General features: G+C 39.4%; 1 protein-coding gene across 2 annotated transcripts in view; it reads left to right on the forward strand.

Annotated features, from left to right (window-relative positions):
• ITSN1 (intersectin 1) overlaps window positions 1–27,425 on the forward strand; it is a 231,801-nt gene that overhangs the window by 79,575 nt on the left and 124,801 nt on the right. For both annotated transcript variants that reach the window (XM_032630426.1, XM_032630425.1), the window contains exons 6-12: window positions 7,711–7,890; window positions 9,372–9,468; window positions 13,140–13,240; window positions 17,325–17,388; window positions 20,254–20,391; window positions 21,804–21,919; window positions 25,281–25,543. In XM_032630426.1, coding sequence (XP_032486317.1) covers window positions 7,711–7,890; window positions 9,372–9,468; window positions 13,140–13,240; window positions 17,325–17,388; window positions 20,254–20,391; window positions 21,804–21,919; window positions 25,281–25,543 — 959 coding nt within the window. The remainder of the gene's footprint in view (window positions 1–7,710; window positions 7,891–9,371; window positions 9,469–13,139; window positions 13,241–17,324; window positions 17,389–20,253; window positions 20,392–21,803; window positions 21,920–25,280; window positions 25,544–27,425) is intronic.

The raw sequence follows: 27,425 nt of genomic DNA on the forward strand, positions 1-27,425 counted from the left end.
GCTCAGCGGGCATGGCTCATGGTCCCAGCCGCTCCGCGGCACACGGGATGCTCCTGGACTGGGGCACGAACCCGTGTCCCCTGCATCGGCAGGCGGACTCTCAACCACTGCGCCACCAGGGAAGCCCCTATGTGATTTCTTAGTTAAAGGAGCTTATCAAACATTTTAAGGATTCTCAATGGAAAACATGAATAAAACACTCTAAAGTATTAGCAATCTGCCATACTTAGAGTCCTCAGTTTTCAGTTGCAGTGGGCAAGTAGTCGTTTAGGATTGATAATTAACATAAGTTTCTTATTCTCTCACCTCCTTAGTACTATAGCCAAATACCATTTAATTTATAGAAAGCTTATCTTTATGGTTCTGTTTACTTGCTTTATTATACATCTGAAGGTAACACTTAAATTGGGCAAATACACCAAAGCTACAGGAATCTTTTCCTGGCTTTCAATTTGTTGCCACCATTTTAGTCCTGCAGGTGGTAAAGCGTCTCCTATGGGCAAGGATTTCCCAGGGAGGTCCCAGCAATCTCCGTTAAGTGCAGTGTCTTCCTCCTTTGGAAGGTCTTTTTATGTTTAAAGTAGACTTAATTGTGAGAACAGACAGAAGGTATTTGCAGGTTGCTTTACCAGCATGAGTCTTGTTTTTCTGGCTTAAAATCTCAGAGACTGCTAAATTATTCTATAAGAAGGTAAGCTTTAATACAGAGATTAACCTCATACTTGTTGGTGAATTGTCTTTAAAATTTCTATATAAGATGCAAAGCTGTTTTGTTGCTGTAATGCTTATTTTTCTGTATTTGTTTACACATTAAATTCTTACAGAACACCAACAAAAAATGAAATCAAAGGTGCAGATTGTCAGGGAAAAAGGAACAAACTTGCAGTGTCCTGCTGCATCTTCTGTTTCTTTCTTGCTCTTATTGGATTCTTGACCTTTCACAATGTCACATACTTCCTTTTGAAAGATTTTGTGTTTCCAGAGCATCTTTGTGTTTCCTTGTGCTCCTTTTCTTTATGGTATTAAGAAATATGTATTTTATTCACAGTAATGAGGCAATTGGCCATATTAAGTTTTTTTTTTTTGCCACGCCACGTAGCACATGGGATCTTAGTTCCCGGACCAGGGATCGAACCCTCACCCCCTGGATTGGAAGTGCCGAGTCTTAACCACTGGACTGCCAGGGAAGTCCTAAGTTATTTCTTAGAACAAAATTCCACAGGGAAAAAAATCCATTATTATCCCAATTTAAAACATAATTCCATAAAAAGCTGTCTTTTAGTCAGATGTTTTTCTTAAAAATTAAATGGTAATTAGTCAGCTAAGATCACCAACAGTTCTGATTTCTTCTCTGTTCTCACCCTAGACTTTAATTATTTAGGTTGATTTAAAGATTACAGTAATCAGATCCAACATCTGATTCATGGGAAAGTTCTTAGACAGTTTAAACAAAACACAAAAATTGTGGATAGAGTTTCCTTCTCTCTCTTCATCCTGATGTATCTGATGACAGGGAGTAAAGTGAAGGAGGTTTGGGAGGGGACAGTCAATAGTCATTCAGGTTGTCTCTGATACAATTAATGATAAGCTGAGATAAATGAATGCTATGCTTTTACTTAAAGGTTCACTATTAAAAACAAACAAACTATGCATTGCCTTTCTTTTGGTGAGGTTGAGCCGCAAGTCTGGATATTTTAAGGGGAAAGTTACAGGTTTTGGGTTAGGCAAGTAGGACAGTGATCCAAGAGAAGAAGGAAAACTCAAGAAGTCACGTGAGAGCAAAGGTCAGGAAGAGCAGAGGTGAGCAGTGCCATAGGCTGCAAGGGACCAGGGCCCCTGTTGATCTTGTCCATCGTGTGTTCGCGGTTTCTAGTCCTCAGTTAACCAGCTTAGCTAAAAGTAGAAGTTACTCTGAATCTCTGAAGGGCCCTGTAGCCAGCGTTTGGTTGAAACCCAAAACAGCTAAAGGGTGTTTGGTTTTCTTTTGGCCTCCCTTCCGGGGCTGCAAGAAGAAACCTCGGAGTGGAGAAAGGGTCAGATAACCACAGGCATCCCATTGCCTCTTTTTCCCAGAAACCCGGGTGTCAGTAATTCTTCCTCTGACATATAATATGTCTCGTCTTAGTCCATCCTGCTATAGGAATTTCAACGCTAGGGATAGTGCCGATTTATTTTCAGGAGGGGTGGCCTCACTGCCCAGAGGGTTTTACAGTCAGCTGAGTAACCTGCCCCGGCCTCTAAGGGAAGCCAGGATTTCTTAGCTGCCCTCCTGCCAGCCAGACCTTAGCTCTTACTCCCAGCTTCTCCACTGCTTTCCCTCCCCTCCTTCTCGTCACGTCACCCTTCTCAGTAAACTGTTTTCAAGAAGATAAATCATGAGGGAATTAAAAGTACATGGTCTTAATCCACTTTGCCCAAGTTTACTCAAAGATCTGGCCTTTGGGGCTTCCCTGGTGGTGCAGTGGTTGAGAGTCCGCCTGCCGATGCAGGGGACACGGGTTCGTGCCCCAGTCCGGGAGGATCCCACATGCCGCGGAGCGGCTGGGCCCGTGAGCCATGGCCACTGAGCCTGCGCGTCCGGGGCCTGTGCTCCGCAACGGGAGAGGCCGCAACAGTGAGAGGGCCGCGTACTGCAAAAAAACAAACAAAAAAAAGATCTGGCCTTTGCCAAGGTAATTTTTTTTTCTTATACTTTTTCTGGCTACTTGAGAACATAATTTATTACTATTATCATTATTTTCTAATTAATATTAGACATTATCTGACCATGGGTTTCCTAGCCCTGTGGTCTGTCTTTACATATAGTATTTTATCTGGTCACAACAGTAACCCTAAAAGTATGCAGAGATTATTGGCTCTCTTATACAAACGAGAGACCTGAGATTCCAAGAAGTTGAACAGTTTCCTTGAGACCATGTTTCTGAAAGGGAGGTGGAGCCTGTTCAAACTCAGTTTTCCTGAAGGCTCTTGGTTTCCTTATTTCCTTCTCTCTTCCCACCTTCCTTATCACTAAATCATGAGGGTGACATGGGGCATTGTCACTCTTCCAAGGTTAATGCAAATGTTAACACACTGTGGAATTAAGGCTGGCTAGGGGTTGAATAATCATTTTTGTTAAGAAGAGGAAAATGGGGTGCAGTGATATTGTGATTTGCCTAAGGGTACCCAACTGTGTTTAAGGACATTCTGTGAGTATGCCTCATACCTTCTTCCTTCAGTGTATTTGCACACAGCATCATTCTTCTTATACTCTGGACTCAACTGTTTCAGGGGGAGGTTGTTGCTTTTGTTTTTGCCAGAATCCATGGTTTTATTAAGTCAAACCAATCAATATTTTTAAGCCCTGATTGTGTGTCCTAGTTGCTGGGAAGATGGTGGTGAGCAAGACATCATGGCTCCTGTTGCTATGGAGCTTGTTGACAAGTTGGGGGAAGCAAACAAATAATTCCATAAAACGGGGTAATATGATAGAGACAAGTAGGACCCGGTGGTTAGGGGAGAATTTTCCGAGGAGATAACTTTTGAGCTGACTTAAGCATGAGAGCCTCGTGAGGGGAGAAGACCCCCAGGCAAAAGCAACAGGTCCTAAGGCAAAGCTTGGTGTGTGAGAGGAACAAAAATGAGATACTTCCCTTGAAGCTGAAGTATCCTTAGGCCTTAAGGTCATGGAGGTAAGGCAGGAGGCGGGTGGTTTGGGGCCTGATAAAACCACTGAAGAGTTAGCATTTTTGTCTAAGTGCAGTTGAAAGCTTTTAAGCAGGGATGTGACATGGTTGATAGACACTTAGAAAAAAAAATCTGTGTTATCTGAAGACTATTTTTGTTTCTTTGGTGGTGTTATTTTTTGTTTGTTGTTTTGTCATTTGTATTATTTGAAGACTGTATTGCAGGGAAACAAGAGTAAAAGGGAAATCAGTAAGGAGGCTTTTTCCATAGGCAAGAGGTTATGGTAATTTAGATCTGGGTGGTGATAATAAACGTGGAAGATAGGGTAGAATTAGATTCATGATATCCTGTATTGTGGAGAAAACAATAAATCAGATTTTGACCATTTCAAGTTTGAGGGGCCTCGTTGATTTCCAAGTCGAGATGTGAAGGAGGCAGGTGAATCTGTATGTCTGCAACTCAGGAGGGATCCGTCAGTTCCGGGTGAGTTTGGGTGTGGATGGCATTGAAAGCCCCAGGGCTGGATATGGTATCTTAGAGAGAAATGTGAAGGTTTCAATCTTAAATGGAACCAGAGGATATAAAATGGAGAATCTCATGCATGGGTCCTCAGGAAAATGAAACTTAAGGACCAAGGGACTGGTCAGGCATTTATAGAAAATCGAAACTGATCCCTTGACTAACGAACATCCTGCAAAAGTCTCTTCTCCTCCTCAAGCCAATGAACTTGCTGCTTGGACTCTAATTGAATTCCCTCCTCTTTGTGATCCTTGCCCAAATATCCAGCCCACCCCAAAGCCTCAGAGGTCTCACTTGTAGCTTACCGCAGTTGGCATGTCCAGAATTGCAATTCTTGGGACTTCCCTGGCGGTCCAGTGGTTAAGATTACACGCTTCCAACGCAGGGGGCGCAGAGTTGTCGATCCCTGGTTGGGGAACTAAGATCCCACATGCCGCGTGGTGCCCACCCCCCCACACACCAAAAAAAAAAAACAGGCATATCAGAATTGCAGTTCTTCTGCTATTCTTGCATAAACTCAACTTCTGGTAATTCAAGTTTGCCTCAGTTTTCCTCTTTACTTAGGTTGACGCAGTGTAGCTTTAGAGTAGGCGGAAGACCTAGGTCCAGGCCTTGGCGGTCTGTGACATTTAAAGCTCTAGTGAAAGGGAAGAAGCCAGAAACAGAGTGAAGTGGGAGGAAGTTGGTGTCCTAGTAGCCAAGGAAAAGTGTTTTGGAGGGGAGTGCCCCATTGTTCAAGTTGCTTCTGAGGGACTGAGTAAGAATAGGACAGAAAAGTGATTGGATTTGGCAAGACGAGCTTGGACCTCACCTTGACGAACCGTTTCCTTGGAGTGGTAGGGACAGGATCCCGCTGGAGGCTTGGAAGAGGGTAGGGTTTAACTGTAAGGGGAGCATGTCAGCTGAAGAATGGTGTGTTTATGGTGGGAAGTGCTTCCGTCAGTGGTTGAGGAGAGAGGGTAAAACTTCAGGAATTGAGACTTAGCACCGTCATGAGGGATGGCATCTAAAACACAGCCTCTGGTAGGTGTGTTTATTTAGAAGTATTCAGAAAACACTCATTCATTCAGAAAAGGCAGTCAGTTGGTACAAGGATGATAGTCTTTGCAGTGGCAATTTAGGAGCTGAGTAGGTAACTTAAAATGGAAAAATTATGATGTTAGAGAATAAGAAGACCTGCAAGATCTGGTCCCTGTGAACTCTCAGCACTGGCCCAACAAGGCTGCCTTTGGGGACAGGATCTCACACTGAGGAGAAGTGACTGGGAGTGGAATAAAAATTAAGCAGGGTACCAACACAGAGACAGAAGGAGGAGAAGGTCCAGACCAAAGTGGGGGAGGAGAACGATCCTGGAAATCCCAGGAGTCAAGGCTCATATCAAAACGAGCATCAGGCAGTATCAGGCCAAGGTCAAATCCCACACATGGTTATTATTAGAAAAAAGAGGATGAAGAGTCGAGTAATACCCCTGTGGACGATGACAGCACATCAGTAACCTACTATTTCAAAACAAGCTGAAAGGTACTAAGAAAATGATGCGAGTCATGAAAGACTAACATAGATCAGAATTTTAAAACCCCAGAAATCAGGTGACCACTCAGGAAAGAATGAGACATAAAAGAAAGAGTCATTTCAGAAATGAAGAGTGAGCCAGAAGCAACACAAGAGAGACTATCTGAAAGGAAATAGAAGGTAAAAAGAGGAAGATTTCAAACATTAAAAGGAAATGAAAAAAGAGATACAAAGAATTTGAGAAAAAGCGGCAAATGTTGAAGGCAAAGAGAATTGAGTAGGTTAGTTGGGGTCTCTGAAGAAGGAAACCAAAGCAAGGGAACAGAACAAATGGCAAAAACTAGTTCAAGACAGCTTTCTTGACATAAAAGGTTTGAAGCTAAATTTGAACGAATATATATAGTATGTGCCGGAGAAGATCGACCTGGAAAGATCAACACTAAGATACTTTCTAGTAAGACAAAAAATCATTTGGGCCCAAAGACAAAGAAAACACATGGCTAATGAGAAAGAAAATTAGAATATCTTCAGACTTTTCTGCAGCAGTGCTTCATGCCGGAAGGAAATGGAGTGACATATTTAGGATTCTCAAGGAAAGAATCAGCCAAGAATTTTGTGTCCAGAAAAACCACACCAACCAATTTTCCAACTCTCCGGACACTAACTTTATATCTTATAATTAAATTCAATTCTGACACTAACTCTGGTAGTCAGCGTCAGGTTCCACAGGTTTAAGGGTTCGGTCTCACAAGACTGCCCTCACTTCAGACTTGAGTCACAAGTAATGGGCCACAGGGTACCCATGCTCTGTCTGACTTGACTAAAAATCAGAGGCTCCCCAAACTCTTCTCCCCTTTTCTATAATTTGCTAGAACAGCTCACCAAACTTAGGGAAACATTTACTTACATTCTCTGGTTTGTTATAAAGCATATTATAAAGGATACAGATGAACAGGCAGATGGAGAGGTGCATAGTGTAAGGTGCGGACGGGTCCTGAGGGCAGGAGCTTCTGTCCCCGTGGAGTTGGGGAGCGCCACCCTCCCAGCACGTGGATTTGTTCACCAGCCTAGAAGCTCTCCAAACCTTGGTATGTAGGAGTTGTTATGGAGGTTTCATTATTCAGGCGTAGTGGATTAAATCGGTAGCATTTGATTAGCTCAGCCTCCAGCCCCTCTGCCTTCCCCTGAGGTCTGTGTGGAGGTGGGAGTTGGGTGGGGCTGAGAGTTCCAAGCCTCTAATCATGCAGCTATTTAGGGGTCCCCAGCCATCAGTCACCACATCAAACACACAAAGATACTCTTACCACTCTAGAGATTCCAAGGATCTTAAAAGCTCTGTGTCAGGAACCAGGGACTGAGACCAAATGTTTTGGCAAAAGATGTTCCTATCAGTCAGGAAATTAAAAGGGTTTTAGGAGCTCTGCCAGGAATCAAGACCTGGGGACAGAGACCAGATATATATTTCTTATTATATCACCATATCACAAGTTAGGATAGAGAAACTAAAAGAATAGAAACATCTATTTTAGTTCCTATCGTTTCTTCATTTTTTCGTTAGAATACTTCTATAAAGAGAAACTTTCTCATCAAATGTTTGATTACTCTGAGGTTCAGTATATAAAAGAAAGGCAGGATAAATGTTTATTTTCTGCCTTTATGTACTAGTTTTCAAAATAAATTGATTGCCTATGGTGACCAATTAGGATTAAAAAAATCATTGTGAATTTATGAATTGAATTCTCTTTGGTGGCTTTCAGTCCACTGCAGTTATTATTCTTATTGATCCTCAACTTTGGCCAGTAGATCCTTCTTTAAGTTGGGTCTTGAGTCCTTTTGATATGATCCTTGACAATTTTTACTACCCTTCAAAATGATTAATCTGAATTCATATTTTAAATGGAACTATATTACAACTGGAAAGGGATTTTCTTCTCCATGCAGTCCTGGATTAATCATCATTGAATGTTGAAATGTGGTTCCATGTGAATTTTGTTGGCATTTTTCCCTTCATAGGTATGGGAGGTATCGCCAGCATACCACCGCTGACCGCTGTTGCTCCAGTGCCAATGGGTTCCATTCCTGTTGTCGGAATGTCTCCCCCGCTAGTATCCTCTGTTCCTGCGGCAGGAGTGCCTCCTCTGGCTAACGGGACGCCCCCTGTCATACAGCCTCTGCCTGCATTCACTCATCCTGGTACGTGACCTGCTGAAGCCACAGGCCGAACTTCTACCTGTATTTTACTCTTCGTTCTCGTTTTCTGTCTTCACGTTCTGATTATATTTAAATGGTATTTTATTCCAGAAGAAATCATCTTCATTTTTTTCTTTTTTTTCATTTAATGTCTCATTTTGGGGATGAGCTAGGCTAGAGAGAGGGAAAGGAGAATGAAATTATGAAGCTTTGGGTGCCATTGTACACAGAGGTGAACTCAACAGCTAAAACCAAGAGCATAATTTCCTTTCAAGGGCTTGATGAGAGCAGCTCAAGTTTGAACAGTATTTGAACACTTTTTATTTCCATGTATCATTTACTACTTTTCTTCAGCTGCCATGAATTGCTAATAAACAAGCCAATCCCTTAGGAGTAGAATTATGTGGGAGGAAAAAAAAGAACATTGCCTTTCTTTTTTTTGAGGAGGTGGAGTGAATCAGGCATAGAGGGGGAAGGAAGTCTATTGAATGGCTAAATATATTAAGGTTATAGTATTACATGCTTGCTTAATTGAGACTTTATTCAAAGTCTTTTTCCCTTTAGTTAAAGAAAAGCAGAGTGTAGATGTAGATGGTCTTAGTCTAACAAATCAGAAGGGATTCATATCAATATGGAAAGTTTTTTTTGTTTTTTAAGTACTTCGGATATGTCTGAATAAATTCGTAAGTGACTGACAGTGTGGGTTTGAGCCTTATGTATGAATCTGCCTAGGCCCCTGCATTTATTACATCTGTCAGGATGTGTCTCTAAGTTATAGCCACAGAATCCAAATGGACCTCTTGTTTTTAAGATGTTCTTTTCACATGTAGTTTATCTTTCATAGGAGACCATGACTGCAGGTGTGATGGCAGCTGAGAAAATGCTTGTAATTATTTTTCCAGTAGTAGCAGTGAATCCACGCACTGTGTCTTGTTTTCTTTTGCGGCGAATGTTGCAAGACAGTAGGCAAGTTTGAAGGGAATGTTGGTTAAGGCTCGAAGTTTTTCTCCTGACACACAGCTAACCAGCTTGAATGAGACTCAGACACAAAAGCTGGCCCTTCCTGACATCACGTGTCATCTGGCCAAGACAAGTCTGTGACTTCTTGGCTCTTACATCTGGAACTAATACTTCAGCTCCTTCAGTGCAGTTAAGAATATGCCAGCTATCTATTTAAGCTGTTATTTCTTTAACTATTGGAACAGATCCTCTAAAATGTGATACTAAGTGTCTAATGAAGAGTCAGATTTTATGGATGTAAACATTACTACCTAGTAAGGTGATTTTCTGAAGGAACTAGTAAAACACTTTTGGCTAGAGGGCAGGAAGCAAGGAGGGAATAACTTTTTGAGTCTGGAATGGTAAGAAAGGAGGAATAATTTCTACCTCAGATTTGATAACTATGCATTTTAATTTTTATAAATAGGGAAATGTTTCTTACTTTTGTAAAATTAAAATTATTCAACATTTATTTATTTTTTCAGCAGCCACATTGCCAAAGAGTTCTTCCTTTAGTAGATCTGGTCCAGGGTCACAGTTAAACACTAAATTACAGAAGGCACAATCATTTGACGTGGCTAGGTAAGTTTGCTTGTTTTTTTAAATGGGTGGTTTGGTTCAGCCATTATCTGATTGACTCATACATTTGAAAGTGAATTAGCTCTGTGTTCTTTATTTGTCTTGTTTTAGTTTGCAGAATGGTAATAATTTTCTTAATTCTTGATAATGTTACTAGGTTTTATTATTTATTTGTTGTAGAGTTGACAGAATCAAGAACACTACTTTTCCTTTGAAAGCTTTGCATGTTGATTTTTTTTTTAAAGAGGATGATAAATAGGTAGTAGTAAATGTTTAAAAAAATAGAACTCTAGGTATGAGGGAAAAAAGCACATTAACTGTTTTGTGTCAGTCATTTAAAAGTTTATGTATAAAAAATACTATATGAAGATTAGAGCCAAAACTAGCTCTAATTTTATCTCAGACAATCTTATGGGGTCTGTGTGGATTGTTAGTAAAACTTTAGATCAGGTTTTATGAAATGAGTTATTCAGGTTATGGGACAGTTGTTATTAAATCAAACATGTGGCTCAATTTTGGGTACAGCTTACATGACCTGTTTGCTTCTGTTTTGGCCAATCTTGGTTCATATTATCTTTCATATTTTTATTTTACCCATTTTTTCCCCTTGCATACTGCTGTACTAAAATAAAAAATTAAGTCTCTTGATAAGCTATCTCAAAGCTTTCCAAATGAAAAGGAGATGTAAATGAAGATGATTCCATCTTTTCTTGTTTCAGTCCTCTTTAGGAATCTTTCCTAAGTGAATTGAGTCATTTTTCCTCTTCAAAGAAAAGAGCATGTTGAATATAATTCAGTAATTCATTGCCTTTTAAAAAATGATGTAAAGAAAATCCAGAAACTGAAAAACACTGTGCCAAATGCTTTATGCACATTAACTCATTTAATGCTCACCTTCTTCCCCATAAGATGACTGATTTTCTGTGTTATAGATGACGAGGAGGCTCAGAGACAGGAAGTGACTTGCTCAGGATAACTTAACTCCTAGGTGATAGGGCTGAGTTGAACTGAGATCTTTCTGATTTTGAGGCAGATGTTCTTAAAATTTGCCCTGAAAACTTCGGTTAATTGTGGTATACAGGTATTTGTGTTCCATTTAATTAAGGTTTTACTCCTAGGATGCAGGAATATTTATTGAGTATCTGCTTTGACTCATTAATCCCATTTAACCCGCACAACCACCTGTAGGGTAGTAATTGGCTCAGAATTGTGAATGAAGAAACACCCGGAGAGGTTATATTTCTCACCCATAGTTTACAGCTTACTAAACAGAAGAGCTGAGATTTAAATTGAGATCATCTAACACTAAATTCCATGTTTTCTATTCTTTCTCCCATATCACGCTGAACTTTGAGTATTCTCTGACTTTCCACAAGTGATTTTGAAATCTGTCTTAAAATTGACTTGTGGCATTAAAATGAACAAACAGCCAGTATTAGCAACATTAATGCTATTAAAATGTTGGGTCTGCTCGCCCATGTGCAGTAAAGCCAATCTACTGACACCAGTTTGTAAGGCGCCAGACAAGGAGTCCGGAGCAGCTAATGCTCAAAAAAACCTGAGCTCCCCAGTGGGTTTTAGGGGAGCATTTTTTTTTTTTTTTTTTTTGCGGTATGCGGGCCTCTCACTGCTGTGGCCTCTCCCATTGCGGAGCACAGGCTCCGGACGCGCAGGCCCAGCGGCCATGGCTCACGGGCCCAGCCACTCCGCGGCATGCGGGATCCTCCCGGACCGGGGCACGAACCGGTATCCCCTGCATCGGCAGGCGGACTCTCAACCACTGCGCCACCAGGGAAGCCCCTAGGGGAGCATTTTTAAAGGCAAGATGAGGGAAGGGAGTCTCAGGATGTGTGATCAGCTGTGCGCCGTTCTCTGATTGGTTGATGGTGAGGTAACAGGGCAGTGCCACAGGGGTTAATGTTATCAATCCTTAGGCTCCAGCTTCCCTTTGGTGGAGTTTTAGCATCTGTAAAACAACTCAGGAATGTGCATCAGATACTGTTATCTAGGTACTTCAGGGAGGAACTAAAGATTCTGTGACTGCCCTATGGCTGACTGTTTACATTGTTACCAGTTCTCCTGGCCCAGTTGCTGCTTTTGTCACTCCACGTTCATGTACTTTCAATCATTAATTCTTGAGTCAGCCTTTTGTGACTCAGGGGAGGCCTGGGAGACTACAGCTTTTCTACAAACAAGAGATAGGCTGAGAAAAAAACATTGAGAGAGGCAGGCAGAGGACGTGAGGGGAGGGGTCTGTCCCCAGAAGGCCCCATAGGGTCCTGCTCCGGTTATAAAAACACTCGGGTTTTTTTGGTAGTTACCTTTCAATAATTTAAGTTTCTAGCAAGTTTTTATAATGTGGCATCTAACTTTTTGGTTAATGCATTTTTAGGCCTATTTAAATTCTCAGGAATTTGGCAGAAAACTATGATTGGATAAGTGTAATCTTGAACACCTTCTGTGTAATACCCTACATTCCTGGGGTGCAGGAGAGATATAATTAGCTTCTTGACAAATAGGCAAGAGTTGGAATCTTCAAAATATTAGTTTAAAATGAGAGAGTTGTTGCAGAAGTATGCACAGCAGATTAGAACTTGGTAAATGTTTTTATTAAGAAGTTTATAAAAATTGAAAAGATAAATTTTTATAGGTACTTTTCAAGTGTTTGGGAGCTGTTTCTGTGCTTTGAGAAGTGTACATAGTAAGTATCAGTGCATAGGTAACATAAATGATGATTAAAAGGTCCAGTTCATGATTAAAATTTCACTGTAATCTGTGAGAAATAGATATTTTTGTTGAAATGAAAGGAAATTGCAAATGGGGCATTAGTTGTAATCTGTCCTGGAAGTGGAATGCCATTTTTACTGCCAGCTCAGCCATCGTGTTTAAATTGCCCAGTTGAAACATCTGGCTCTCAAGAAGCCATGGGTACCAACCAGCATGATACTGTGTGGGAACTAATCTGAGGAACTGATCACCAAGGAGGTCTACACCCAAACTGGCTGCCAGCAAGGGGTTTCCTGAGGTCAGCTGCACGTTGGCAAGGAAAGGTCAGCACTGGATTGCAGTCAGAAGCAGAGCTCCTTCCCATACTGCACTGCTGATTTGCCAACCGCCCTGGGAATGTTCTCTTCTCTCTGGGAAACTCCATTTTGGGCATTTAAATTCTCAGAATGAAATAACTCCCTTTCATTAAGACATACATTCTGTATTTTGGTGTAAAGAAAGTTAAACATTTTAAAGAATTAATACCTTTAAAAGCAGTTATTTGTTTCCTATCATCATTGCTTTTTGAACCTAAAGAGGACTGTTCTAGAAGTTTAGAGAAGCCTGGTCATTACTGTATCACCTCAGTTCCGAGGAGATTTTCCATTCTTCTGTAGAACCTTTAAATTAGTAAATTATCCATATAACTTGAACCAGCCACTTGGTCTGCCGTGTTTACCCCTGATTTGGAAAAAATAATGAGCTTATCTGTTTGGAGAGAAAGGTTTATAACCTTAAAAAATGGAAAAAATGATTATAGAAAATTCAGAAATAGTGATTAGGAAGTGAATAAAATATTAAATCTAGTTTTCTAGAGAAGTTCTTAGTTTACTGTTTTTAGAGAACTTAAATGTGATTTTCCTTACTATTAATCCTTTTTTCCTCTCCTTCCTCTCTTTGCCCCACAGTGTTCCTCCCGCAGCTGAATGGGCTGTTCCTCAGCCATCCAGACTGAAATACCGACAGTTATTCAACAGTCATGACAAAACCATGAGTGGACACTTAACAGGTATTTACAAATGAGAATTAATTTAGTGAAACATGATCTTTGTTCTAAATGCAAATTGTTTCTAGATGTTGGGCTGAAGATTTTCCCGATGTCTTCCTCCATTTACTGTACTTCTTTCTAAACAGGGTTTTTGTTGTTCCCCTTACCTCCAGTTCTCATCTACTGATAAGGCCATAGTTATTTTATTCTCCAGTGCCTCAGGCTTTTGCTTCTTGGTAAATAGAACCTAGACCAAGGATCCCCCAGCACCCTAGATGCCACTGTTGTGCAAATCAGCGCACTTGCAAAGAAACACTGCTGTGGACAAAGCCTGGTTCACATTCTGAAGTTCAACTTAGTAGATGAACTTGAAACTGTCTACTCAAACAATCAGTGTTTATGGCAGGACACAGGGTGAAAGTTAGTAAATGGTTGGGGAGTTTAGAACCTAGCTTTGCCACTAACCAGCTGGAGGCCACTTTACGTATTTGGATCTTATTTCTTCATGTATAAAAGGCCAGAGTTAAGGTATATGGTCCCTATGGATTTAAAAAAAGATTGTTGTCTACATTAGAAGGATTCAAAGGATTTTATGATACTATCCAGAAACCTTTCTAATAAGGGGTTAAAACACTTAAAATTGTTAGAGAGTTATAAAGAAAAGCATAATTTTAATAAAGGAAAATAGAGATCTCCAATACAAACATTAAGTGTAAAAGGGGGGAAAATGTAACTGCTCTTTAACAAATATGAAAGGAGGGGAGAATGGGGTCATTTTCCTGGGGTGGAGAAGCAGTGATATTCAGCAAAAAACATTTTAAATTTCTGATTCTTACTATCTTTTTTTCTTTCTATCACTTACAATTGCAATTTTTACTTCCAAGAGAAAAATTCATCCTTGTTTAAAAATGTCAGGATTGGGTGAGACTTCGAAGGGCTCTGGTCTAACCTTGAACCCTATCCCAGTAAAGAATCTCAGCAGTCATTTCAAATAAGCATATATTTGTATCTGAAAGGGCGAATTATAAGTATGCACAAATTCTCTGTATGCCTCTCTCACTGTGCTAAAGCGGAAGCTGTCACTTTTATACATAGCATGAAAAACCAGGCCAGCTTATATGGGCACTGAAGGGATATTCAAAAGTATAGTTTTAAGTACTGTTTAACATGATTTGACAACAGTGTATCATACAGACCCAGACCTGCATTGTCAGTGAATCTGAAAACATTTTTTAAAGCACTGTTGGTGTTTGCTGGGAGTTACTTAAAATAGTATTCAGATACGATGTTGATGCCGAAATTCTCTTTTCTTGGTAGCATGTGTTTTATGACCGAAGTATAGTATCAGGTAGAAGGTATATGACGCAGGAACTTAAATATTTAGAACTTTTAATATCTGAGGCAGAAAATAAAATTTGAAATATACTGGATGGATGAGCAGATTTTTGCTACTGTTTAGCTGTATACTTATTACTGTTTTGTCCTGGAAGGAATTTAAGGTGGGAATTTCATTTTCAAATCTTTGTATAGTCATGTCAAATAGAAAGAATAATTTATTACAGTACATTTTAAAATAGGAGTAAATAAAAGACATTTAATTTGTTTTCCCTTTGTGAGGAATCAATATAAGGTGTGTTTTAGGCTAAATAAGACTGTTGATGGAAGCAGAGCAGGTTTTGTTGAGATGAAATACAAAGATTATTTTCATGATCACAACTGTGAAAATAATTGTGTGAATCCTCAACCCCTAAAGCAGTTACTCAGTTCAGCTTAAGAATTGAGTAAGATTAAGAAGAATATCAAGAAAGTTGAGAATAGTTCCCAGAATGGAAAGAGGCAGAAGTGAAATATTTAGCAATGGCACAGTTTACCCCATTGATTACCTGGGTTGATTTCGCTGATACACCTGGTTAGGTGGGCACCCCCTTGTTCCTTCCCAACCTGATGTATATGCTACTGCACGCTCTTAAAAGAGACACTCTTATAAAAGAGAGGAGGAGTCCTTCCTAATCTAAGTTATGTAAGTAGCTCTAGAATTCTGTTAATGCCATTCTTGCTAGTCCTCTTCTCAAAGAGGTATTTGATTATCTCCTTGCATTCTGAAACAGTGCATATGTTATTTGGTTATTCATATGCTAATCACAAAATGCTAAAAGTCTTAGTCATTGTTTGAAGTAAAGCATTAACTTCATTTAATTGTCTCTGTTCTTTCCATTCAAGCTTCCCTACTGAAACATAGCTACCCACTGTAGGCTTTGTGAACTTGAGATTTGTGTTTATTCCCTTAATGTTTCCTTATAAGCCAGTCTGCCTTTCATGAATGTAGGCTTCTACAGAATAGTTCCGAACACTCAGAGCTTGATTTTTATGTTGTCCTGTTACTATCTTTGCTGTTGCTGATCTAATTTAATGTTTCACAACCTTGTCTTAGGACTTAGAGTCAAGTATTAGAAATTGCAAAAGACAGTTGGAATCTTTTAGTGCAGGGGTCAACAGACTTCTTCTATAAACAGCAAAATAATGTTTGCAGATTCACTGACAATGCAGGTCTGGGTCTATATGACACACTGGTGTCAAACCATGTTAAACAGTACTTAAAACTCTACCTTTAAATATTCCTTCAGTGCCCATATAAGCTGGCCTGGTTTTTCATGCTATGTATAAAAGTGACAGCTACTGCTTTAGCAGAGTGAGCGAGGCATACAGAGAATTTGTGTATACTTGTAATTCGCCCTTTCAGATGCAAAAACATTTTAGACTTGCAGTCATACACTGTCACTGCTCTTCAACGTTGCCATTTCAGTATGAAAGCAGCCGTATATCATGCTTAAATGAATGGGCATGGCTATGTTTCAATAAAACTTTATTTACAAAAACAGGTGGAGGGCTGGATATGGCCTATAGAATGTGGTTTGCCAATCCCTGTTCTAGATCATTTTCCTCATTTCAGAGATAAAAGAACTTCCTAAAAGTAGTTTTGTTAATGTCACATGTCGTTAGGGAGTGGAAGAGTCAGGACTGGAATCCATATGTCCTGATATCCAGGTCAAGGGTTAGTTCTTTTCATTTATTGTTACACTTTTTATTGAATAGATGAAATATGAACTTTCTTTTATATAGTTCTGAAGTGGGCAGAATTGTTACAAGTATAAATTAAAGCATTCACTAAACTTTTGCTAATTCTACTTTAATGTTGCCAACATTCTAAATACAATGTTAGAGACTAAATAAAATGATCAATGAACTTTTCTCATTCCAGTATACCACGGAACAAGCAAAATCTTATGCGTGGTAATCTTCCTAACACAGTTGCTACCACTTTCCGTTCCTTTGTCTTCATGTCATCCTGGGACCACACCTTGGGAGTCAGTGATGGACATAAGACGTTTGTCTCTCTCCTCCTAACACTAGTTTATTTAAACATTCAGATTCTTCCATTGTAGCCTTTCTGGTATCTAAGGCTAGTTTCATGCCCAAACTGAAGATATATACAAGTATTTTAAGAAGTGAGCGCTGATTTTGAGATGAGAGTTGAAATTCCAGAAATTCTTCTTTATCACTAACCTAGGAAATGGCTGCGATAATTGGCCATTTATACAACCTTGAGCAAGTTTTTTTTTTTAGTTTTGTTTTAGAGTCTGTATAATGAAATGAGTAGAAGAGTTCTCTCTAAGGTCCCTTCCTCCTCTAAGATTCTCTGAATCTTATCTGAATTTGATAGTCATCATGGTGGAGGAAGCAGGTGGTGGCCAAGATGCTGAATTTAGAGAGAATAAGTTTCAGCTTTGTAAATAAAAGCCTGATACGAATAGAGACGGTAACCTGGACAGAAGGGCAGGTTATATTTTGAAACTCTAATCCTTTACATACTCATTCCTCATTAAACATCTATTTAACAAAAATTTATTGACTGTGTGCCAGGTGCTTTGTGTTTCTTGCCTTTTTCACTGGGGCTTAATTTCCTTTTTAAAAAGCCCCTCGGGTAATAGCAAATATTGTTTAAAGCACTGTGATTGCATGAGATTACATAGTACCTGTGTTCAGAACACTGATCAGTGGAGATTTGCTGATTCATCTTTATTTTTTTTTCCTGGTTTTTGTTTAGGTCCCCAAGCAAGAACTATTCTTATGCAGTCAAGTTTACCACAGGCTCAGCTGGCTTCAATATGGTAAGGAATGAAAAAGTTCCTTGTTTTGTATAAAGAGGAAACTGTATTTCTTGAATTGATATGGCTCATGGGTCTTTGGATTAATACCGTTATTTCTAAGGGGGATATATGGAGTAGGCTTAATTTTCCAATGAGTTGTTATGATTACCCCTCTTACTTTCCCCCCTTTTGATTTTGAAAAATACAAAAGCAGAGCAATCAATATAATGAATTCTCAAGAACTCATAATACAGCCTAAGTAAGTCTCAACTCATGACTTGTCCTGGTTCTCCTCTCCTCTTTTCAATTATTTTAAGCCAAATCTCAGTCATTATATCATTTCCATCTGCACATATTTCAGCTTGTATCTCCAAAAGACATAGGGATTTTTTTCCCCACATGACTGCAATACCAAAAGTCCACTTAAAACTGTTAAATAGTAATTCTTATCATTAAGTTAATCAGATGGTGTTTAAATTCCTTAGATTGTCTCATAATTTTTTTATAGTTGATTTGTTCAAATCAGGACTGAAATAAATCTATATTTTGTAACAATTGGTTGATACATCTTTTAAGTCTCCTTTAACCTATAAACTACCCCTTGTCTTGTTTTCCACTCCTCCCCCACCCCACTCTGCAAAAAAACCCCAGATCATTTGTCCTATAGTTTCTTATAGCCTAACTTTAGCTGATGGCACCCTTGTGGTGTTAATTCATTCTTGTATTTCCTGTAGATTGGTAGTTAGATCTTGAGCAGGGTTCTGCACCTCAGTGCTATTGACATTTTAGGCCTGATGACTCTGGTGGAGGCCTGTCCTGTGGACTTTTGATTGTTAAGTAGCATCTCTGGCCTCTGCCTACTGCAGTAGCATGAGCCCCGCCTCCACTTGTGACAATCAGAGATGTCTCCAGACATTGGCAGATGTTCTTTGCAGTACTAAATCTATCAGTGGTTGAGAACCAGTCATCAGATTCAAGTTTGAATTTTTTTTTTTTTTTTTTGCAAAATACATCAGAGATGATACCGAGTACTTTCATCAGTAGGTACATTTATGTCTCTTTGTCTATTTTGTAATGAGTTTTAGTAGCTATTGATGAGCCTTGCCTAATCCTATAGGATTCTTTACATTTAAATATTAACTAGAATGTTAAATATTTAATTTTAATATCTAGTTAAATATTAACTAGAACACACACTCTTCAGGAGTGTGTATCTCTCAGTTATGCATTATCCATTGATTCCACCTGGAAGATAAACCCGGTCTATAACACTTACCTGCTAGGTTCAAGATTTTGCTGCAGACTCATTGATGTGGTTGTTTCATAAGTGGTCAAGCTCTAGGGCTGCTCCCTTCACCCATTATGGTCCCTTCTGCTTTGCGTTAAAGGGTCAGCCTCTTGCAATAGCATAATAACAGACCAGTTAGCAAGCATCTTATATCTATGACACATCTAGACCTCTTTAAGTCTGGGTGTGTACCAGTATCCTAGGGCCCTCTGGAATAAAAACTAAAGACCTAACATTTATGGACGTTGGTTGTTCTCATGACACTAGAATATAATGAAATGTTTAAGTTTCTCATTTATAACCTGCCCTCTTTGAAAAAAATACTTGAGTCTTCTCCTACTAGAATATTATATTCTCTTTCTACATGATAAAAAGATATTTAATTAAATGTGTACAGCCATTCTTCAGGCAAGTATGGGGAAAAAAACAAATAGGAATTCCACCTGCCTTTTAATTGCATTTACCTAGGAGTGGGCAGTGGAAAGGAAGAGAGAACAAGGTAAAACAGGCAGGGTTTTCATTTGTGGCTCTGTTCTACTTAAAAACAGGAGTCTGGCTCCTGGAAAAGGCAAAGGTAGAGGGACAGAAAAGAGATCAGTGGTTGCCAGGGCCTGGGGGCAAAGGAAAGGGTGACTATAAAAAGACAGGAATTTTCGGTGATGATGAAACTTCTATACACTGTGGTAGTTACACAACTGAATGTGTTTGTCAGAACTCAAAGAATTGTACTCTAAAAGGGGTGGATGTCACCGTATGGATATTGTACCTTAAAAAAAAGAGTTTGTGCCACCTGAGGAAATTTCAGATTTAAGAGGAGTTTCTTGACTTATCGCATCAGCAAAGCCAGTTAGTTGCCCAGTGTAGCATCTGTCCTGTTGGTATTTTAGTGAACAGTGTTGTGGTCTTGCATCCTCTTTTGGTGTCTAGAAGTTGTTAAGTAAAATCACACTCTTGGACTTGCTAGAAAAATCTGTTTACTTTAATTAGCTACCAGGGCAAGTTGATTATGAAGAACAGTGACGATTGGATCCTAAGATTAAGGAACAGAAAACACCTTGCCTCTGTGGCTGGAGGCCGTAAAGATCCACCCTTGGAGGCCTAGATCAGGGCTTGGTCCAGTGAGCTGAATCTGGCCTGCACCTGGTTTTGTTTTTTAAAACAACCGTGCCCATTTGTTTCTCTATATATTGTCTGTGGCTACTTTTCTGCTGCAGCGGCAGAATTCCGTGTGATAGAGATTGTGTGTTCTGCAAAGCTTAAATATTTACTATCTGACCTGATAGTCTGCAGAGCGTAGTCTAAATTAGACACATGGAATGTATGATACATTTAAAATGGGTTGCAATGATTGAGAAGAGTGTAATTATAATCATAGTTAACATCTGTTGAATGCTGAACACCATCCCAGCTATATGGATTGTCTCATTTTGTCTTTGCAATGGTGGTGTGAAATAGGTACTATTTTTATAAACTGAGGCACAGAGGAACTCAGTTGGCCTAGAGTCATAATAAGAAAATAGAACGTTTAAATCACTCATGAATAGTAACAAGCATGCATTTTCATGAAGCTAGATTACAATGAACTTTTTGTTGAATAGGAATCTTTCTGACATTGATCAAGATGGAAAACTCACAGCAGAAGAATTTATCCTGGCTATGCACCTAATTGATGTAGCTATGTCTGGCCAACCACTGCCACCGGTCCTGCCCCCAGAATACATTCCACCTTCCTTTAGGTAAGGAATATTTGGCTCTCATAAGAAATTGTGCGCTGAGTATGTGAATTTCAAACTTGGCTTTGTTGCCTGTGTATCTTATAGTCATTTCTTATTCTTGGCAAGTAAATAAAATATCTATGAATTCAAGCAAATCTTCTTAGGTAGGTTTGTGTTCATCTTTCCCTGTTCTGTTCTTTAAAGTACTCATAGGATATTAGTAAAACAGTCAAGTAAAACATCACAGATTTTGTGATTTTTGAGACAATCCATATAATCAAAGCTCACCCAAAACTTTAGCAGTTTAAGTGCAATGATATCAACCTGTACATAGAAAATAAAGCAAGGAGATTCTGCCTATGAATTCTACACATTCCAGACAGAGGTAACAAAATGCTGGCAATGTAGAAATTATAATCAGGAAGATAATTAAAGAAAATTGTCATGGTCTGAAACATAACCTCAATGGAGACATTGAGAGGGTAGTTCAGGGTCCAATTGGGAAGACTGCAGTTACTGGTATCCTCTGCCTACACACAACCACGCATACACAGCCCTCTTGGACAACTGTGTCTCAAAGCTTTAACTTAAAAGACAAATTTGAGATCTTACGAGACAAAGAAGAACAAAAGAAGCACAGATAAGAATTTCTGTCCTAATTCCTCACAGGAAGGACTGGGGGAAAAGTCCCCATAAAAGTATGAAACATGAAGCTGTCACTGTCAGCACATACATGGTGCAGGGGGGAGCTGAGAAAACTGTGAATGTGTAGGAAGAAACCGGTAGCTGGACAGTTTTCCCACAAAATCTCACAGCTTCAAGAATCGCTACAAGAAACACAACACTGGAAGCTGATAAAAGAGCGTAAAAAGAAGATAGGTAGATCGGTTTAAAAGAGCAAGATTAATGGTGTAAAGTGAAACTAACCAGTAAACTAAGTGATTTGTTTTAAGGACTATAAAGTATAGACATTTCATGTGTTTATTAAGAGATAACATGGAGAGACTTTGTAAAGGGAAAAAAAAAAGATGCTCTCAATTAGCTCAGCTGCTAATCTTCCCTTGGAAATTTAATGTTTCATAGGAGGGTTATGATCGGAACAGCGAACACTTACTATGTCCAAGGTACTTGCTCTAACCACTTGACGACTGTTCATTGATTTAATCCTTTGGAATTGTCCTACTTTTGGTGATGTTTCTAAACATTTGAATGAATATGGCACTCAGAGTCTGATGACGTTCAGATACTCATTTTTAAGAAACTCTTGTAAATAGAGAAGACCAAATCTTTATCTTTTCCTCACTAAAAATGAAATTTGCTCCATGATATGTGGCATAATCTTAAAAAAATTTTTTTTTCATAATTTACCCAATTCTACCTAGACAGCTTTACATGAATCCTTTTTTTCTTTTTTCTTTTTTCCACAACTGCAGAAGAGTTCGATCTGGCAGTGGTATATCTGTCATAAGCTCAGCTTCAGTAGATCAGAGGTTACCAGAGGAACCAGTTTTAGAAGATGAACAGCAACAACTAGAAAAGAAATTACCTGGTAAGACAGTCCTTATATTTGAATTATAGCAAATTAGAGATTTTCTATCTCTAAGGCAAAGATGGAGGCAAAAATAAATTTAGCTTTTGACATTCTTGCTATGTTTCTTTTTTAAAATTTTATTTATTTTATTTTTTTGCTGTGTTGGGTCTTTGTTGCTGTGCACAGGCTTTTCTCTGGTTGTGGCGAGCAGGGGCTACTCTTCGTTGCGGTGTGCGGGCTTCTCATTGCGGTGGCTTCTCTTATTGCAGAGCATCGGCTCTAGACGCGTGGGCTTCAGTAGTTGTGGCACGTGGGCTCAGTAGTTGTGGCTCACAGGCTCTCTAGAGCTCAGGCTCAGTAGTTGTGGTACATGGGCTTAGTTGCTCCGCAGCATGTGGGATCTTCCCGGACCAGGGCTCGAACCCGTGTCCCCTGCACTGGCAGGCAGATTCTTAACGACTGAGCCACCAGGGAAGCCCTTGCTATGTTTCTTTAACTGACCTTAGTCAGAAGGGAGACACTTTTCATATGCTTTTGGATTTGAATATATGTATAGAAATAACATTATGTACTCTGCTAATGCACCCTTGTTCTAGCTTTTAAATTGAAATCTGATTATTTACCACTTAACAAAAATTTTATAAATGTTATCTATAAAATGCTCAAAACTGATAAGCCTTTAAGGTGGTTGCTTAATACCACCAGTGCAGAAATAGAATGTAAAATTGCCTACTGTTGTTTTCTCATGTTGTTATAGAATCGGAAGCTCCTTGATAACAAGAAGTTATTTTAAATTTAATATGAACCTAATTTAAATTATCCTCATTTACAAAGATAAATTCATCATACTATTAAAATATTCTATGGTAGCTATGAATTATTAATGATGAGATGACAATTGATACTGACACCCTAATGAAATTTATTATGGAACCTCTTTATGTTTAATACTCTGTCATTGTCATTTTGTTGCATTTAAAGTGCTCAGGGGATAATTGACCTGCTCAGGACACTAGCTCTCCTAGTCTCCTCTTTAACTAAATTACTTTTTGTTCAGTGATAAACTGCTTACTGAAAATGTTCTTTGTTTAAGTGTGTTGAGTACAGTGAAGAATCTAAATGTTAATAATACATGGTCCATGCCCTCTAGAAGGTTATAATACAACTGAGGATTTAAGACATCCATATAAACAATCATCAAAGCAGTGCATAAGTATGATAAATTCCTGAAGACAGAATTATAGATGCACAGCAGAGCTTACTTATAGCTGGTTGGCATAGACTGGGAAATACACAAGCAATTAAATCTCTATGGAAGAGGTCACAGTTGAGTTGAGATTTGAAGAGTAATTGGGTCATTACAAGTGGAAGGGAGGAACATTTCAGGTTGATAATAATGGGAGTAAAGTCTTAAAGCAAATAAGGACAGGAATCCTTAGGATTTGGAATTTTCTTTTTCTGTTGGTAGAAGACATTCATTTAAAGTTTTGAACAGGATGTGACAGTATTAGAGTTTTGGGTTAGTGCATTCTTTCTTTCAACAACCATTTATTATGTGCCTCTGTGTACCAGAAATAGGGCCAGATTTTGGAATTAAAAAGATGTATAGGGACTTTCAGTTTTTTTCTTTTTTTTAAATTGAGGTAAAATTTACTTAAGATAAAATTGATCATTTTGAAGTGTACAGTTCAGTGGCTATCTAAGTCAGCTTGGGCTTCCATAATAAAATGTCATAGTCTGGGTGTCTCAAACAGCAGAAATTTATTTCTCACAGTTCTGGAGGATAGGAAGTCCAAGATCAGGGTGCCATCCACTTCCATTCCTGGTGAGGGCACTCTTCCTGACTTGCAGATGGCTGCATTCTCACTAGGTCCTCACATGGCCTTTCCTCGGTGTGTGCACATGGAAAAAGAAAGATAGCTCTCTCTTCCTTTTCTTATAAGGCCACTAATTCATAATGAGGGCCCCATCGTCATGACCTTATCTTAACTGGAATTACAAAGTTCCCATCTCCAAATACCAGCCCATTTGGGGGTTAGGGTTTCAACCTATAAATTGGTGGGGTGGAAAACATTCAGTCCAAAACAGTGACCATACCTAGTTACTCTCCATTCTCCCTTTTCCCCAGCCCCTGGAAATCACCAGTCTGCTTTCTGTCTCTTTGGATTTACCTCTTCTGGATATTTCATATAAATGGTATTATGCAGTGGGTGACCTTTTACATCCAGCTTCTTTCACTTAGCATAGTGTTTTTGAGATTCATCCACATTGTAGCATGTATCATTACTTCATTCCTTTCTCTGACGGAGGGGACTTTCGATTTTAAGATGGCAGAGTAAAATGGTTGCTGCCTGTTCTGAAATCACAAAAGGAGCCAGAAGAACAAGAAAGTAAAACTTGCTTGCCATCTCTGATCTCTAATCTAACTACAGTATGTAAGGAAGGTCTGTTTTCAGTGAAGGCCAGACAGGAATGTGGGAAGAAGCCAAGAAAGGATGCTCACAGCTACACATCTCAAGACAGTGTGTGAAGTGACGGCCCTTGAAATAGATTGGGAACAATGGGAATGACATACTGCACAGGCTGGCAGTGAGAGCTTCCCTTGTCTGGGGCTGGCTCCAAGGAGAAGCGTGTGAAGCAAACACAAAACTGGATAGACGCTGCTGAAAACATAGTAAGGGATGTGGTGGATGGAACTTTTTTTTTAAGTAAAATAAAATGGATGTAAACAGTGTTAGCAAGGATCAGAGAAAGACAATTATTGACCTGGGGATAGTTCTAAAATTCATAATTGGTGTTCTCAAAGAAGGAAACTGAGTAATGGGTTAGAAAAAATAATTTACGGAGTATCATTTCCATGATGATTAGGGCACAACCTGCTCTTTAGTGTGAAACCCAGGAGGAGACTTACCTTCTTACCTCTGCATTCAGAAACTGTCTTGTTTGTTAAAATTGAAGACACAACAGCACGGTTTTAAGCAAAGAAAAAAGAGGTAGAAAGGGAAAGATTTGTGGTACAGAAGTGACAAGGGGTCAATTGCTGAATCCAGGTCATAGAAAAGGGAAAGGGTAGAGTGACAGGGAAGGTATGGAGGTTGGGTGATGATGCAGAACTGCTGTCAAAAGATTATTCCAGAAACCGCGTTTGGCATTTCGAACACTATGATGTGGTTCATCTGGAGGGGAGAGTATATAAGCAAGAAGCTGGGTGAAGGGCACGTTCATAGTGCTTATCAGCGAGGGCACAGGTGAGAAAGAAGCTTTGGGAGTTCAGGTTTGCAGGTACACTACACATTTCCAATATGCCATTGAGTTTTCCCTTTGAAAATACTATGTTGAAAATCATGGCTTTTCCTAATCGTTACGTCTTGTTTTAAAGTAACCTTTGAAGATAAGAAGCGTGAGAACTTTGAACGTGGCAATCTGGAGCTGGAGAAACGGAGACAAGCGCTCTTGGAGCAGCAGCGCAAAGAACAAGAGCGCCTGGCCCAGCTGGAGAGGGCGGAGCAGGAGAGGAAGGAGCGGGAACGCCAGGAACAGGAGCGCAAGAGGCAACTGGAGCTGGAGAAGCAGCTGGAAAAGCAGCGGGAGCTAGAACGTCAGAGAGAGGAGGAGCGCAGGAAAGAAATCGAGAGGCGAGAGGTGAGCAGCTGGGGAGCAGCCCCGTCATGAACACATGTGCTGTGCTCTTCCAGAGCTGTTTAAGTAATATATTAACACAGTCTATTTTTTCTTTTTACAATTCAGTAGTTTTAGTTATTCACAAAATTGTGCAACCGTCACCACTAATTCATCACCCCAAAAAGAAACTCCTTACCCATTAAGCGGTTACTCCCCATTCCCCCTCCTCCTGCCCTTAACAACCGCGAATTTCCTTTCTCTCTCCATAGGTTAGCCTATTCTGGACATTTTGTATAAGTGGATTCACATAATATGTGGCCTTTTGTGTCTGGCTTTCGATTAGCATGTTTTCGTGCTAAGCTGTAGCGTGAATCATTACTTTATTCCTTTTTGTGGTTGAATAGTATTCCATTATATGGATAGGCCACATTTTAAATTTATCCATTCATCAGTTGGTGGACATTTGGGTTGTTTCTACTTTATGGCTATTTTGAATACTCTTCCTATGAACATTCATGTACAAGTTTTTGATAATACAGTCTTGTAACAAACCACTGATAGCAGTTAAGTATTTTTTTCTAGGCTTTTTTCTGCATTCACATACAAATATAGAAACAAAAAGGTTTATATGGTGGAGAGGTTGAAGGTTTAGTTGAAATTGTTTTATGGAACCACTGTAATGGTATCACACTAATTTTATTGTTCTGCATCTTTTTCTTTTTCCACTTTACAAAATAGGTCTAGTAATCTTCACTGTATTTTATGGATGGCTTCCTAAATTTGGTGCCATACCTGGATAGGGGCCAAGCCTATCTCCTGTCTGTCTTTCCAATTTTAGTATATTGGTTTTTTTAAATTAATTAATTAATTAATTTATGGCTGCATTGGGTCTTCATTGCTGTGTGCGGGCTACTCTTCGTTGCGGTGCACGGGCTCCTCATTGTGGTGGCTGCTCTTGTTGTGGAGCATGGGCTCTAGGCACACAGACTTCAGTAGTTGTGGCACACGGGCTCAGTAGTTGTGGCTCGCGGGCTCTAGAGTGCAGACTCAGTAGTTGTGGTGCATGGGCTTAGTTGCTCCATGGCATGTGGAGTCCTCCTGGACCAGGGCTCGGACCTGTGTCCCCTGCATTGGCAGGCGGATTCTTAACCACTGCGCCACCAGGGAAGTCCTAGTATATTGTTACAGAAGAAATGACATGATTCTCTTGTGTGGATAAAATGTATTTTAAAGATGGGGGATTTGTCTTTATGAAAAAATAATACTTTGGTTTCATCTCCTGATGATTGCTTTAGAAAACTTGTAGCTATAAGCTCCCTTTCATTCGGGCAGACACACACAGATACTAACAGGATTTTCATTTCCAGGATGACAACCAAAAGGTAGACAGCCTTTCCTTCTTCAAAGTTTTTTTTAAAAAAAAGTATTTTAGAGTGTTTATTCAAGATTATTTAATTGACATTTACCATGTGCCAGGCATTGATAGTCCCTGGAGATATGGTGATAAAGAGGAACTCCACCTGTCCTCCAGGCCCTTACAGTGTAGTTGGAGCACAGGTATGTAAGAAGCAATTACAATACGATAAAGAGTGCCAGGTGCTCCCACAGTTACTCTGCCTAGCAGCCATCAGAGTCAGCGTTGAAGAGAGCTGACGTTGCCAGAGAAATTACAGAACCTTCTGTGCTAAAAAGGAAATGAATGATTAGGGAGATGGGGGTTACAGACTTCTAAAGCTTGAGACAAATAATAATCTCTCATGTGACAGAAGAAATAATAATTACTTGTTTGATGGAAGAAAGCTTTTTTTGTTTGTTTTTTGTTCTGGGGTTTTTGGCTTGATTTTACTAGATTAATTTTCCTTGTTTTTTATGAGTCCGTAAATAAGGAAGAGCAGCTTATTTT

This window comes from Phocoena sinus, chromosome 4 (assembly GCF_008692025.1).
Source record: "Phocoena sinus isolate mPhoSin1 chromosome 4, mPhoSin1.pri, whole genome shotgun sequence".
Taxonomy (NCBI): Eukaryota; Metazoa; Chordata; class Mammalia; order Artiodactyla; family Phocoenidae; genus Phocoena; species Phocoena sinus.